The 14,782-nt window shown below is 62.3% G+C and overlaps 2 protein-coding genes across 7 annotated transcripts in view; one reads left to right on the top strand and one right to left on the bottom strand.

Annotated features, from left to right (window-relative positions):
• Positions 1–14,782, top strand: part of RECQL5 (RecQ like helicase 5) — a 29,965-nt gene that overhangs the window by 13,660 nt on the left and 1,523 nt on the right. Inside the window, exons 9-16 of one of the 2 annotated variants that reach the window (XM_019981314.2) lie at positions 11,790–12,008; positions 12,247–12,346; positions 12,478–12,514; positions 12,636–12,694; positions 12,781–12,854; positions 13,404–13,497; positions 13,731–13,865; positions 14,114–14,652. In XM_019981314.2, coding sequence (XP_019836873.2) covers positions 11,790–12,008; positions 12,247–12,346; positions 12,478–12,514; positions 12,636–12,694; positions 12,781–12,854; positions 13,404–13,497; positions 13,731–13,865; positions 14,114–14,652 — 1,257 coding nt within the window. Of the gene's footprint in view, positions 1–1,046; positions 3,516–11,789; positions 12,009–12,246; positions 12,347–12,477; positions 12,515–12,635; positions 12,695–12,780; positions 12,855–13,403; positions 13,498–13,730; positions 13,866–14,113; positions 14,653–14,782 lie in introns of those variants that run through there. The other variant, XM_019981315.2, reaches the window with a different exon arrangement.
• On the bottom strand, positions 2,903–11,180 carry SMIM5 (small integral membrane protein 5). Of its 5 annotated transcripts, none has more exons than XM_019981319.2 (4): positions 11,045–11,180; positions 9,430–9,655; positions 3,956–4,115; positions 2,903–3,512 (listed from the first exon to the last, which is right to left on the bottom strand). In XM_019981319.2, the coding sequence occupies exons 3-4, from the start codon at positions 4,080–4,082 to the stop codon at positions 3,403–3,405; spliced, it is 237 nt and encodes a 78-aa protein (XP_019836878.2). In that variant the 5' UTR covers positions 4,083–4,115; positions 9,430–9,655; positions 11,045–11,180; the 3' UTR covers positions 2,903–3,402. The 5 variants fall into 5 exon arrangements, with proteins under 5 accessions (XP_019836878.2, XP_019836879.2, XP_019836881.2 ...); XM_019981320.2 differs by lacking the exon at positions 11,045–11,180 and adding an exon at positions 6,374–6,503 and having other exon boundaries at positions 9,430–10,355; XM_019981322.2 differs by lacking the exon at positions 11,045–11,180 and having other exon boundaries at positions 3,956–4,110; positions 9,430–10,356.

Consider the following 14,782-nt stretch of genomic DNA (forward strand, 5'->3'; position numbering starts at 1 on the left):
GGAAGAGTGAGAATTAGGGGACAGCAGCCAGCTGCTTCCCGAGGAGAGTGAAGAAACATTTTCTAAGTACAGAATTATTTTGTTTTCAGTAATTTTTTAAATAATCATTTTGTTGTTGTTTGTACCGCGTGGCTTGCAGAATCTCAGGAACCTAACCCAGGGGATTAATCAGAAACTGGATCTGGACCATGGCAGCGAAAGTCCAGAATCCTAACCACTAGGGCACCAGGGAACTCCTTGTCCTCTGTGTTTTAGGCTGTGGAATTTGTTGTTACCCACAAGCAAATATCTTGTCCTGAAGGTTGGTTACTTGTAGATTGCTTTCAAACATTAATGTTCGGGAAAACAGATTTCAGAGCAAACAGTTTTATGTGGCCTCTGCTAATGAGATTCTTGCACCGGCGGCTTGACTGTAGTTTCTGAGATGTGATGTCTGGACAGTAAAGTGTGCAGATCCGAAGCGTAGAGTGAAAAACCCTTGTGAGGCACCGAGACCACAATCGTGGGCACTGTTGGAGCAGAGGCCATAAGCAGGGGTTGTGGCATGAAGAGGTGTGGAGACCAGCACCGAGACTGGCGGGGACACTGCGGCAGTGACTGCAGGTAGACGCGGCTGGCGGCCTGGTCCAGGGTGGCACGGCAGTGGGAGCGGAGAGGTCTGGTCGCCAGCCTCAGCCGGGTGTTCTCTGGGCTTGGACGGCCTGACGGCGCCTCTCCCATGGCCCCCACCTACTTTGCTGCACCTCCTTGTATAGTCCCTCCTACACTGGGAGGGTGGTTGCTGTCTCCTCTCCATGCCTGTCTTCCCCAGAGGGCCGATCAGAGTGTGTCAGGCTGCTGTTGTGCACAAGGAGGTCTGGTTGGTTGAGCCGCAGGGGCTTGGAGCCTGCTTGGGACCTGACGAGACAGCTGCGGGGGAGCCACTGGTGGCGGGGCTGTGCTCCTGGAAGCCCCTGAGGGTGGGGACAGCATCTTATTTGGAGTCGGCATTAGGTACTTCCTGGCCTGGAGGAGGAAAACACAAGTGAACTTCTGTCCGCTTGCAGGTGCCCAGGGCTGCCCGTGGTCCCCACTTCTTGGCAGCTGCACCCAGGAGCCTGAATCTTAGAAAAGAGGTTCAGTGTCAGTTACCCTGATGAAGGATGTTCTCGGTGCTGATGAGCCTGCTGAAGGAAGATCACACGAGGCTGAGGTTGCTGTGTCTTCTGAACTGAAGGCTTCCTGGGGAGCCTGCAGCCACGGGTGCTAGGCCCAGAAAAGGCGGGGCTCCACATGTTCCCGCCTTCCCTGTGTTCTTCTGGGAGGGAACCCAGACGGGCCCCACCCCAGCTCCTAACTCCTAGGCCACACCCGCTCACAGGGAAGGGTGTAGGGTGGGGCTCTTTGGGGCCTGAGATTGTTAGGTGGTGGGTGATGCAGCCTTATCAGCACTGCAGCTGGAGGCCTGGGTGTGGTGAGCCAGACAGGCGGGTCCTGCCACTGTTCAGCTGGTCCGGTTTAGGCAAGGTACCTACTTCCTCACCTTTGAAAAGGGGATCGTAATGGTCCCTTTGGCATGAGGTTGTTGTGACGATTAAATGGATTAATCTGTGTCAAAAGGCTTCAGACATGCCTGCGGGGGGGATGAGCCCTTGGTGCATTTTAGCTACCTCTGTGCTCACCGTTATTGTCATTATTATTATCGCTATTTTTCTGAACCCCATTCTTTCGTGATGGTGGTAGAAGGGTACAGTGTACAGACAGATTCTTGCATTTCTTTTGTTTTCTGTGGAAGCATTTCCTCTCTGGGTCTTCCACCCAAACCAAACCGTTAGACAAGTCCCTGGACACCAGGGAGGGAAACCAACCAGGGAGAGGGCTTCTCCTGCCGGCCTGCCAGCTGGAGATGGTGGAGTGGCGGGGGCTGGCATCCCCCTCTCCTCACTGTTTCCCGAGTGGCTGGGGCTCTGCCTCCAGGCAACCAGGACAGGCTGCACAGGCCGAGACGATGGAGATGTGTAAAGAACGCGGGGCTCTTTATGGCTCTGATGGACCGGTGTTGGGGGAGGGTGGCAGGTGCCGTGAGAGCCTCTGCCTCCCCTGCGCTCATTCCTGGGTTTGTAGTTCTACCTGGAAAGTTCTGTGGAGAGAAAGTAAACTGCAGGGCAGGAGGTGGGCAGTGTTGTTGTCAGCAGGAGCAGTCCTTAAAACGGGTCCACGTTGCTCTGGCTCGGCCCCCGGATAGAGGGGCAAATAAGGATGCTTCGTAGCGGCGGAGCTCTTAGGATATGCCCAGTGCTGGGCCAGGTCATCATGCCAAGGCCGTCTTGGTTTATCCTCACAGGCTTACCCCAGGAGGAGGGTACCAGGATTGTCCCCATTTCACAGGGGAAGGAAACATGGCTTTGGAAGGTCAAGTCGCTAACATCTATTCATGTAGCTGGTCGGGGGTGGGGGGTGGTGGCGAAGATTTGAACCCAGACCGTCTGGCCCGTTGGGGAAAGGATGTTGCGGTCGGGAGGCAGGTTATGGATGACAGTAGGGACCTCACCTCTCTTATTCTGGAAGTTTAGGGGGACCTGCTAGGATAGGGCGTGCTGCCTACAGTTAATGGCCATGGTGACCGTGGCGTGGCATTCTTGAGCCCGGCACCTGCCTGGGGCAGATACAGCCTCCATCGCGGCCGACCAGGCATCTGGGAGGCAGCGCTCGGCAGGAGGGGCCCTGCAGCCTCCCCTGGTTCCGGAGTCTTGCCACCTTCCCCCCATGTGGCATTTTTGCCTGCGTGTTTCTCCAGCTTCCATGGGCACAGGGAGAGCAGAGGCTGCAAGGAGAAGTCACTGGCCACACCCCCAGGATCCTGGCACGCCGACCTCCCGATGCACAGGGCCCAGCCCAGGGAATAGGGCACCGCAGAAACACATAACCAGAAAGCCTTTACTGGAAAGAAGCAGGCAAACACTGGAAAGAAGCAGGCAAACCCTGGAATAGAACACTGACATGTTCCCCACTCTGGGGGGTGCTTGGGACCCAGTAGCTCCTGCACAGAGCCCCTCAAATTGGCCTGCTCCTCTCTGGCGTGGGACCTCCGAGGGCCAGCTCCCCGCAGATGCAGGGTATTCTCCAAGTACGGGGACTACGCTCTGTGCTTTGTTAAAAAGTGCAGGTCGGCAAAGAATCCCTGATGGTTTTCTGTCTTCGAAACCATCGATCCCTCCTGGGCGCCCTGCAGGTGAGAGTTCTGTGGCCGAAACAGCCCGTTTCCTTGCTGAGGCTCCAGGTCTCAGTGTCCGGGTCCCTGGGCCCGGCCAGGGCTGAGCCGTGGGTCTTTGTCTTGAGGGGCGAGGGCTGCGGGGCGAGGCTGACACCTGGGACGTGGCGTCGGCGGTCTCCTCTCCAGCTTCTCGGCCAACTCCCTGGCCCTCAGGGTGGGGTCATGGGTCCCACCTGGGTCCTCCTGCCTCTCCGTCGGGGCCAGCAGTACTGACAGCAGCAGAAGCCGCAGGCAATCAGTAGCAGCAGCACTACGGTGGCTGGAGGGGATGAGGAGACAGCAGAGAGCCCGGGAAACTCAGACGGGGGGGAGAAAGCGCGCCCACCTCGCTTCTGAAGAAGCCCCCTTGGGGGCCTGGAGGACCTTCCCTAGAGGTCTGCTTACTGGTCAGAAACACCGAGAATCTGGGGAGAGGAGTGACTGTCCCCACACCGGCCCCCAGGGCTTTGGCTCCCTTCATCCCTGGGTTGAGGTCCAGGGAGCACCCCTGGGCCCTGGTTTTCAGCACACCCCATCCCCAGGGGCAGCATGTCGGAGAATAGGGGGAGATCCCCTGCCCCCCACCCCCGACCCTCTGGAGACATCTGCTGCTCCTCCTCTATCTGGGGAACCACCCAGCCCTCCGACTGGCACCATAGTTTCCTCTCCCAGACGCGAGGAAGAGCCCTGGGTGCTGAGGAGACTTTGGGAGCCCCGGCTTACCTGTAAAAACCACCAGGACTGAGAAGGCCAGGATCTCCACAGGCTCAGCCTGTGGCAGTCTCTGCAGCTTGAGCAGCAGCCTGTCCCCAATGGAGTGTATCTCCTGCATGAGCTTGCTGGCTGCCATGCTGCGCCGGGTTCCTGCTGGGCGCCTCCTGGGCTGCAGAGCAGAGAGAGGGCCTGGCGTCCCTGCGGAGCTGGCTCCGGAGAGTCCGCCCTCTCACCTGCCCTGGCCCGCAGAACGAGTTTGTCAGGCCTCACCCATCAGAGTCCGGCGGCTCACCAGAGAGGAAGCGAGCCGTGGGGCCCCTCGCTCAGCGCTGGCCCTCACCCCGCCTCACTGGCACTGCCCCGGCCAGGGACACGGGGGACCCTGAGGCCCCGCTGCAGGGCTGCCGGGCACAGCCAGCCCCGGGAGGGCTCTGCCAGCGGCCAGGGTCAGCCATGCTTGCTGGCCGTGAAGGTGACTGCCCTGTTCCGCTCCTTTGTTTTGAGACACAACTCCTAGGTGTTGTCAGGGTGTCTGGTATGGAAACAGCTCCCTGGTTGGTTTCCCAGTGGGGACACGGGGCTCTGGGATCCCAGCCTGGCACCCTTACTTTTGGTCACTTTTGGGGACAGAGGGTCCGCTTCTCCTGGGAGCAGGCTGATGGGGGCTGCTGGCCAGGGTCGGCCAGAGGTGAGAGCTGACTGGGGGGGCGGTCTGAGGCCCCCTGGGGTCCCCACCCCTCTCATCAGCCCCATTTCTTTCCTCATTCGGTGTCTTCCTGTGAGAAGGTGGGGTGACACCGTACTCCTCCAGTTTTCCCCAAGGAGTCTTCTCTCAGGATGGGACCAGGCGTCCCAGGGAGGGTGTAAGCGCCCTGCTCTTGCTGGCTGGGACCTGCCCTTCTGGCTCGCAAGAGGATCCCCTTCCCCCAACACCCCCTCCCCCCGAGTGGCCGGTCAGCCTCCAAGCCCCATGACCCAGGGCTTCCTCCAGCCCATCCTGCCTGAGGGGCCAAAGGTGAAGGCCCAGGCCAAGTCAGTGAGTCAGAGCACATTATGCCCCAGACTTTCTTCCCCTGGTGCCTCATAGGTGGGCACGAGGGAGCCAGCACCTCTTGAGAGAGGGCTCAGAGACAGCCTGGGCCAACCCAGCCTCAACCTGTTCACCGAGGCGGGGCTGCCAGCAGCCCGGGGCCTGCGCCAGGCCTTAAGCTCTTGTTGCCACCGCTCCGTCCCTGATCTCTGCCTGGCAGGTTCGCCCGGTGTGGGCTGCGGTCACCCCTGGCCCTGCCACCGCAGCGTAGCGTCCTTAGAGCCGCCTGGAAGGTCATCTGCCGGGCCCTCTGCGCCGCCCTTGGCTCCCTGCCCTCTCTGGCACATGGCCTTTGCTCAAGGAGGGGAGTCCCCCTCCTGCCCAGCCCTTCCTTCTTGGGCAGCTCTGGTCGTTAGAGGATGGGACCTCCTGGTGGCCTCATAAGCCCCACCTGTGGTCACTTAGGCCACTTCTGCCCCCCATCCACTTCGTGGTCCTTTGGGGCCTGGACGGTGGCTGGCACAGGTATCTCCTCCACAGGGTTCCTGCTCCCATCTGGCCAGCCGGCCCCGTAGCACAGCATTTGAATCATTCTGGGTTTGATGCTGCCAGCCTCCTCCCTGCTTTTGTGACTTGGAGTCAGTTTGTCTCTCTGGGTCTGTTCCTCCCCTCATTTTACATGGAGACGGGGTGCCCGCCTTGAGGCTGTCAGGAGGGAGGGTTGAGCCCAGCGCCGGGCTCCGGGAGTGCCCGGGGCACGTGGTTCTGCTCTGGGCAGGGAGAGGCCGGACGGCCTCTGGGGCAGTCACGGCCCCCTCGCTGCGCACGCCACCAGTGGCCTTCTTCCAGCACCTTTGGGGAGTGTCATTTGTGTCCTTCATGCCAGGATGTCTGTGGTGTGTGAGGGGAAGGAAGGTGGTGGGCGGCCGGCTGGAGGCAGGGAGCTGTGTTGTAAGTGATGATGGGGGTGGCAGGCAGGTGGAGATGGCTCCGTGGAGGACTGGATGGTTTTCTGTCAGAGAGCGAAGCTCCTGGAGTCAGAGCCCCCCAGCTTCTCCCACGCCCCAGCCCAGGGTCCGCATCTTTCTACAGAGGAGATCAGGAGCCCAGTCTTCCAATGTCCTAGGAGGCATAGGATTCTAGAATGCTATGCGTCATCCCCTTCTGCCTCCTTTCTTTTGTACTTGGGGACCCTGAGACCAGAGAGAGGAAGGGACCTCTCCACGGTCACACTGTGCCTCCCTAGGCGCCTGTTCTGGGAAGCCTGCTCTTTGCAGACAAGATCAGGAGCCGCGCACCGAGGGCCTGGCCCGTGTGACAGGCTCAGCACAGGACTGGGGCTGCGGAGACCAGTCCCACCCACACGTGGGAATCTGGAGCACAGCGTCTTCACTCACCGGGCCACGCCTGCCCTTTGAGAACCTCCTGTGACTTGTCACCAAAGGGCAGATCTCACGAGTCTTTCTGTGTCAAGTTCACAAGGACCCCTTTCCTCAGGTCACGCCGGGCAGACCACCTCCCGCTGACCTGGGGGGCAGGCATGCACAGGAGTGTTGTCCCGGGCCCCTGGCTCCTGGGCGTCCCACTCCCCGGGTTTCCTGGAGGATGGGAGCCTGCCTGCCTGGCCTGTCCCAGTGGGCTGACCGGAGCCCTTAGGGAGCATGCACCAGGCTCCAGAGCTGGGCTGCTCTCGCCTCCCTTCTTTAGCTGCACTTGGCCTGGCTTTCTCAGCTGATTGGCCCAGGGCCTGCGTTGCCTAATGGAGCCATCAGAGACACTCCTTCAGAGAGGAAGCAGGGAGCGCGAGCTGGCAGGGGGCTTTTCCACTTGTGCCCCCATGCCTAAAGGCTCAGGAGGGATTGCAGAGGGGGTGGGTCCGCTTCTGAGCGAGAGGTTGCTTGGAGACCCTGGTCAGTTGGGGTGTGGAGGGGGTGTAGGTGTGATCCCCAAAGCAGGGAGGAGGAAGGTGGAGTGGAGGCTGAACTGTGCAGGAAAGGTGGGGCCTGTTGGCCCTCCAGGGCTTAGGAAGTCAGAAAGCTGCAGACTCATGCCCGGGGGGCCCAGGCCCCCCTCTGGGAAGAGCGTCCGTCCACGCCCGCTGCAGGCCACAGGCTCTCACAGCCGGGGCCTGTGGGGACCGGAATCTGCCAGCTGTGCCTGGGTCGGCCCCGGCTGTGCCTGTGGGGTCCCGTCTGCACCGGGGACAAGAGTGGATCTGCCCCGAAGACCAAAGCCCCCTTTGCTCTCCAGTTGCTATTTCATCCTTTCCAGCTTGGCCTTGAGTGAAAGGAGCCTTAGTGGGGCCCGTGGGGGAGTTGGAGGGGCCTTGTACTCCTAGAGGGTGGGGGCACATTCCAGCAGGTCCCGGGCGGGCTTCCCAGCACGCTATTTAAAGCAAGGCCAAGGGTGCCTGACGCCGGGTGCCCGATATAACCAGCCGTCGTCAGGTGACCGTGTGGCCATGGCCCAGCCGTCGCTCAGCAGGGAGCCCTCAGCGTTCCCAGCTGTGGCCACAGGAGAGGGGGCCCTCCCAGGAGCGCTGCCTCTTGTCCCCTTAACCTTCCTCCCAGGTTTGGAGGGAGATGGTCAGGGAAGCCCTGTGGGCCTATCTATATGTTTTGCTAGTCTTCCTAGCTGAGGTCCGCCACACTCCTTCCCAGACTGTACTTCCTGCCTGTGAACCAGGGAAGCTAGAGTATCTCCCAGCCCCATGCCCGGTAGCACCTCGGTTAGGAGCAGCCAGAACAAGTGGTGGCTTTCCCTGGCTCTCGGCCCGCATGGCCCCTCATGGCCCTGCCCCAGCCAAAGGGGCAGCCTGCAGAGCGGGGAGATGAGCCAGGCTGAGGGAAGGCTGGCAGAGCTGGAGGGACTAGGACATGTGCCTTTGGGTGGCATCCCCTGGCACAGAGGGCCTTGCGACTGAGCAGGCAGGCATCCTGCAGGCCAGACAACTGCCACCTGGTACTGAAGCGGCCCTGTTTCCTTCTTGCCAAACTGACGCTCCAAGTCCAGGCACAGCTGCCTGGGGAGAACCCAGCCTGCGGGTGTTTGGTGACTGATATGGGCGTGTTGGTGCCTCAAGGGTCCAAGGGCTTCTTGCCCTGCCTTGTTATTTTATCAAAGTGGGTTTCATCCACCCTTACTTGTTGGAGAAACAACCAGAATGAGGCATAATTAAAGGCCGTGGGTGTCTTAGCAGATTCCCGAGGCCTAACGAGCGAGACAGAGATGCCCACTGTGCGCTGCGCTTCTGGCCTTAGCCCCACCTTGCGGTGGAAGGGAGACACTTGCGCCCTAGGCAGCCCGGGGTCTCCAGCCGCATAGCTCTGCTTGCTGCTGCTGACTCTTCCTGCAGGCCCAGGAGCTGGGCATCACCCTTGTGTCCCTGCTCAGGGACTTGTGTTTGGGGGGCTCCATCCACTTGTGTCCTTTGCGTCTAGGGACTCTAATCCCTGCCTGCCTGCCTGGGCCGTCTTGCAGTGGCTCACCGCTGTGTCCCTCCCTTGCTCGGGGTCTGTTCCCTCTCTCTGTCATCACTGCCCGTCGCTGCAGGGCTTTTAAGCCTCCCCAGCCCGCAGCCCAGGCCCGTTCCTACAGCCTCAGCGGAGCCAGGAACACACAGGCTGGTCTTTGGTTCCCACTTTAACCTGGGTGGTTGTTTCCAAGTAGATGTGGACTTGTTTGCCTTGGGGAGACATCTGGGGGGTGGGGGTGGCTGGGGAGGGAGCCTTTAATGCTGCTTGTGTGAGGACAGGGAGGCTGGAGCAGTGTGTGGGGGGTCCGCACTGTGGGCCCAGCAATGGGGCGGGGCAGTCCCCCCCAGCTTCACTTCCACCCCACCCTGGGGTTAGGGCCCTCAAGTGCTGGCCTGGTGCTCAGGGAGATTTGGGGGCTCCTGGAGATCTCAGTGGGCACCGGAAGGAGGACCTGGGCCTAGCCCCCCACCCCGAGTCAAGAACACCAAGCGTCCCCCAATAAGAGGTGGGAGCTGCTGCTCTCGTTCAGGATATCCACATCCTGGGTGGTTTGAACTGGCTGGGCCTCCTCAACTGGGAGAAAGCAGGTACTTGATCCTGGGGGAAAAGGGAGGCTCAGTGGGCAGGCGACTGCTCCCTCCCCGGCCAGGCCAGCCAAATCCCTCATTTAAGCCCCCTGAATAGAAAGAGCTTAAACTAACTTCTGTCGAATAAGCAGGCTCCCCAGGCCTCTCTGCCTGCTCAGCAAACAGAGGAAACCACCCTGTGCCAAGGGCTGTAGCCTCAGGCCAGGGCCCATGCTGGGTCCCAGCGGGAGAGGGGAGAGCCCGGGCTCGAAGGGGCCCTGTCCGGAGACTGTGCCCAAGTGTGTCCCTCAAAAACCTCTTCTCCGTGTTCGTGGTGGATCCACCCTCGAGGCAGGGGACCCTGGTGGCGCCCTTCCCTCCCTCCCCCCTCCTCTGTGACCAGCCACTCACCTGCGAGTCAGGTGCGGCGGGGGGCGGCCGCAGGTGCAGGGCAGCCCAGGGGCCTCGAGTTTCTCCTCCCTGCCTCCCCCGGCCAGCCGGGCTCACACCTCTTCCTTCCTTTGCGGACGCGTCTTTCCTGACCCGCGGCTGCGCCCCGAGTGCCTCTGCTCAGCGCAGCGGAGCTCCTGGCTGTTGACAGCCAGCTGCTGTCTCGGCTTTTTTGTTGTTGGTCGTCCTGGAGATTCAAGTGTCACATTACTTGGGGCGGCCGCTCAAGTGGGGAGCCAGTGCCCCCGCTGTGCCCAGAGGGAATCCCTGCCGGGAGGGCGTCCTGCAGGCTTCCTGTGCCTGCTCCCTGCCCCGAGGTCTGCGCGGCCCTCCTGTTCCTCCTCCTCTTCCTCTCCTCCCTCCTGGCGGGTGTGGGCTGGGCCTGGGCTGCGAGCTGATGAAAGAGGAGGGCGACTCGCACGTTCCCTGGCAAGGATGACCTCTGGGAGGCTCCACCTGAGCGGAGAAGTCGGGCGGGAGGGGGGCTTGCAGCTCTCCAACCCTTGGCACCCCGCGGCCCCCTTGGGGGGGACCCATGTCCTTCAGCCCCCACTCTGTCCTTCAGGCGACTCCCCAGCGGGGCCCCCTCTTCTCTTCTCCTGGGAAAGAAAGCCGGGGAGATGCCAGACCACCCAGGCTGTTAGCCCTCTGGGGCGGCATCTCAGGGAAGGACTCGGGAGTCCCGAGTGACCGGGGAGTAGTCCAGGCTTAACCCGTCCCTCGGGAGGTGGCCCCGGAGGAGAGAGGACACTGCTGCTCTTTTCTCGACAGTGTCTGCTGGGGCTGTCTCCACACTCCTGGCCCGGCCGGCAGGGACGGGCTCCAGAGCAGCCCAGCGGCCAGCGGGGCCGTTTGACATTTGGCTGGTCGTGCCACCCCAGCAGACCAGGCGGTACCCGGAGCAGGACAGGGGCCGACCCCAGCCCGCATCTGCGAGCTGTCAATGGAACCCTTTGAGTGTGAGCACAAAACGCCAGTGAGTCAGGGCTTGGGGGAGGGCGCGGGGAAGGAAGCCAGGCTTGTGGCCACACCACTTGGATGCCAGAGCGTCCCAGAGGCGGGACAGGCTGCCACTGTGCGGTGGCACGGACTTGGGACTTGGGCGGCGGGGTGAGCAGCGTGGGTTTGGGCGCGGCAGGAATGGCGCCCTCTGGTGGCTGCGCAGCCAGCCCACCTTTCCTCTGGGCCGTGTTCTCTGAGCTGGCCCGGGGTCTCCGCTCCTCAGCCTGTTCCTTGCAGCCCCAAGCAGTGCTTGTGTTTAAGTCGTGTCCCAGCTAGAGCAGTGGTGTCTGCTCTTCTTGTCTTTGGGACGTGGTACCTGGATGGCCTTGCCTCTGCTCTGGCCTCCCCAGAGGCTTCGCCCACCCTGTGCCGCATGCCTGCTGCAGGGACCACTGTTTGTAATGGCCCGGATGGAGCTGTGCCCTCCACCCACACCCCCGGTCTCTACATCTGCCCCAGTGATCCATTGGGCCCCCACAGGAGAGACTGCTGGAGGCTGGCACCCCAAGGGGGCTATGGTGGGTCAGGGCAGAGGAAGATGTGATGAGGAAGACCACGGGAAGGCTGTGCTCACCAGTGCCCGGCATGGGGTGCCAATCCAGAGCTGCCTGGTTCCTGCTCTCAAGCAGTCTCCCGGTTCCGGGCCGTGTACACTGGGTCAGGCAGAGGCTTGTTAGGGACAACAGGGAGGAGTCGCCAGGAGACAGAAGCAGAGCTGAGCGCTGAGGTGGGGTAGGGCCACTTCCTGCTGTTCACTCTCCCCAGCCCCACTCAGAAGAAGAGAGTAAGGAGCGGTAATAAGAGCCCTAAGTGCTAAGTGCTGTTACGCACTTCCGAGCGCTGTCTCGGCTCTTACGCTGCCCGAGGGGCCAGGGCTCTCCTTGTACCATGTTGTAGGTGTGTTGTGCTCGAGGTGCCTAAGCTTCATTTCAGGAGGTCAGGCGCTTTCCCCAAGGACACAGCCTCAGCTACAGAGTCAGCGTCTGCACCCAGAGGCGATGCTTCTCCCAGGGTGCCCCTCTACCGGAGGATGGAGAGGGGGCTGGGGCCTGGAGCCCTGAGGAGTGCCCCATGGAGAAGCAGAGCGGGTTTGTGCCCTGGCTCCCCTGGCACGTGTGTTACATGACTTTGAGGACTCTCCTTCAGCTCGTCGTCCTCATCTATAAAATGGGCACCCCCCCCTGCCCCCCGCCCAGTGATGCCTCGTGAAGCTCGCGTGAGATGCTAGCCACAGTGCCAGACAGCCATGCTCAGGCAGAGTTTGGGGACTGAGTAAACGAACGCTGGCCCGAGCGGGCCCCTCACCACCCCTGCTCCAGGTGCCGCCATGCTGCCATTGCCAAGTACTTCGGGGACTCGCCCCCTGCCTGCACCAAAGGCTGTGACTGCTGCCAGAACCCCACGGGTGTGCGGAAGCAGCTGGACGCTTTGGAGCAGAGAAGCAGCTGGAACAAGACCTGCATTGGCCCCTCCCAGGGGAATGGCTATGACCCTGAGCTGTACGAGGGAGGCCGCAGGGGTTATGGGGGCTTTAGCAGGTAAGGGGCTATGAGGCCAGGGCCCCCCAACCCACTGGAAAGAGTCTGGCATTCTCTCCCTGGGGCCAAGGCCAGATCAGAAGTGACACATGTCCCCGCCCCAAGGGCCACACTGGGGCCAGGACATCAGCGTTGCCCCCAAGTGTCCAGGGCATCAGAGACATCACTGCCCTACCAGACACGTGATGGGAGGGCAAAGCCCAGACCCAGGACGGCTCACGCCCAGCCTGTCGCCTAGGTATGACGAAGGGTCTGGAGGCAGCGGGGACGAGGGCAGAGATGAGGCCCAGAAGCGGGAATGGAATCTCTTCTACCAGAAGCAGATGCGCCTGCGCAAGGTGAAGGGAGTGGGGTTCAGGGGGCTCTGGGTGGCCCCTGTTCACACCCTCTCAGCCCCTCTCTTATGCTAGACTGGGAGCTGTGTTGCTATGGGACAGGATGGCTCACAGGACTTCATGTCATCTTCCAGGGCAAAGACCCCAAGACAGAAGAATTCGTACCCCCAGGTCAGTACAGAAACGTCCCCTGGGGTGGTCCCAGGGTGTGGGGGGAGGATGCCTCGTTGGAGGGTCAGGGACACCAGAGAGCAGGAAGTAGGGTGGAAGGACTTGCCTCTCCCCCCCGCAGATGAGGACTGTCCCCTGAGAGAGGCTGCCAGTAGGAAGATCCCCAGGCTCACTGTGAAGGTAAGAGGTGGGCAGCTCCTCACACCTGCCCCCAGGCTCCTCCCCCAACCTGGGACCTGTGTGACCACCTTCCTGCCCCGATGCAGGCCCGTGAGCACTGCCTGGGGCTCCTGGAGGAGGCGCTGAGCAGTAACCGCCAGGCCGCAGGTTCCACTGACGGGTGAGCGTCGTCAGCCCCCTGGCTTGTTTGGGCGTGCGTGCTCTGTCCCTAGTACTTGTTTGGGCGTGCGTGCTCTGTCCCTAGTAGTGTCCGACTCTCTGCGGCCCCATGGACTGCAGCCCACCGGGCTCCTCTGTCCATGGGATTCTCCAGGCAAGAATACTGGAGTGGGGTGCCATTTCCTCCTCCAGGGGATCTTCCCGACCCAGGGATCGAACCCTGTGTCTCCTGCATTGGCAGGCGGGTTCTTTACCACTGAGCCACCTAGGAAGCCCGGTTTATTTGAGCACCTCTTCCCAAATTGTGACTCATCTTCTTCCCAAGGGGGTGTGGGTCTTCACACAGCCCCACCGGGGGGCAGGCTTGGCCGTGACAGGGTGCCAGGAACTGCCGAAGGACAGTAAGCCACAGGGGCCCAGACAGTCCAGGCTGGAATCCCTGTGCCCAAGGCCATTCCCACCAGGCCCTGAAGCCATCTCCAGGGTCCCCTGGGGGAATCTCACAGGGCTGACCTCAGGCCTGACACCTTAATCTCATTGCTGCCCTCAGACTTGACCTCCAGGCCAAGGCAGTGGAGCTGGAACACGAGACATTCCGAAATGCCAAGGTGGCCAACCTGTACAAGGCCAGCGTGCTGAAGAAGGTAGGCGCCGGGCAGGGGTGGGCGGGGCAGCTCCCCATCCGGGGGGCCACTTAGGTGGAGAGAAGCCCGACTTCCCTCCTTCCCTGGCTGCAAGGATTTCTAGCCAGCCCTGTGGGGACTAGAACTTGTTCAGTGTCCAGTTGCCTGCAAGCGTGAGCCACAGAAGCCACTCATGGAAAGCCTGGAGCTAGCGGGTGCCAGCCAGGGCGTTCCCCCCTCCCTCCCCGCCCCAGGTGGCTGAGATCCACAGAGCCTCGAAGGATGGGCAGCTGTACCGTGTGGGCGGCGGCGCCAGCAGCTGCAGCGCCCAGGCCGAGCCCCCGGAGCCCACCGAGCATGACATCCTGCCCGCCTCCCAGGTGTACTCGGTGCGTCCACCAAGCCACCGGCGCCCCGGCCCCTCGCCCTTCGTGTCGGCACAGTCCTTGCTCCTCCTGGCATCACAGCCCTGACCCTCGCTCTCCCCTGCCCTGGAGCCCCCTCAGCACCTCTCACCAGCCTGACCCCCAAGCCTCCGCCCGCCCAGCCTTGCCTTCCCCAGCCCCCGCGGCCACACCCGGACCCGCCAGCGAGTGCTGAAGGGGCCTGTGGTCAGCAGCCTCTTTCCTCCTCGCAGCTCAAGCCCAAGCGGGTGGGAGCTGGTTTCCCCAAAGGCTCCTGCCTGTTCCAGACGGCCACAGAGCTGATGGAGAAGACGTGGGTCCCGGAGCAAGAGCCCCGGCCTAAGCAGGGCGGCGAGCGGGGGGCCCCTAGCCAGCCCTGTGACTGCCAGGGTGCGGAGCCCGCCAAGTCCCTCCCTGGGCCCCAAGGAGAGGCCCCCAGGAGCGGTGCTGTTTGTCGGGGGCCCTCCCCTGAGGAGGAGAGAGGCCCTGCCCGGGGCAGCCCCACCGCCAAGGCCCGGGTCAATAAGAAGCAGCAGCTCCTGGCCGCCGCGGCACTCAAGGACTCTCAGAACATCGCCCGCTTCTTCTGCCGAAGGACCAAGAGCCCGCCCCCAGTCACTGCAGCCCCGGGGGCAGATGGTACCAGCCCCTCCCGTGATGGGGCGCGGGGACCCTTGACGTTCCTGGAGAAGGGCTCAGGGCAGGAGGATGGAGCCGTGGGGCATTTGGCTGCCCGCCCTGAGACCAAGGAGTGTGCTGAGGAGGGGCCGAGGTGAGTGCGTGGGCAGTCCTGGCATCCCTTTGGCTCCCTGGGCCTCTGCAGTGGGGCTGGTTCCTGCCACGGGCTTTGCGGGGCTGCCCGGGCTGAGGGGGAGGAGGCGACTGGACCCTGACGCCTGCTC

This window comes from Bos indicus, chromosome 19, assembly GCF_029378745.1.
Source record: "Bos indicus isolate NIAB-ARS_2022 breed Sahiwal x Tharparkar chromosome 19, NIAB-ARS_B.indTharparkar_mat_pri_1.0, whole genome shotgun sequence".
NCBI lineage: Eukaryota > Metazoa > Chordata > Mammalia > Artiodactyla > Bovidae > Bos > Bos indicus.

Coding starts and splice junctions, on each gene's coding strand:
- SMIM5 (XM_019981319.2), bottom strand. CDS start 4,082: ATGGCAGCCAGCAAGCTCATGCAGGAGATACACTCCATTGGGGACAGG. Junction 3,513..3,955: donor AGTCCTGGTGGTTTTTACAG/GTAAGCCGGGGC, acceptor CATCCCCTCCAG/CCACCGTAGTGCTGCTGCTA.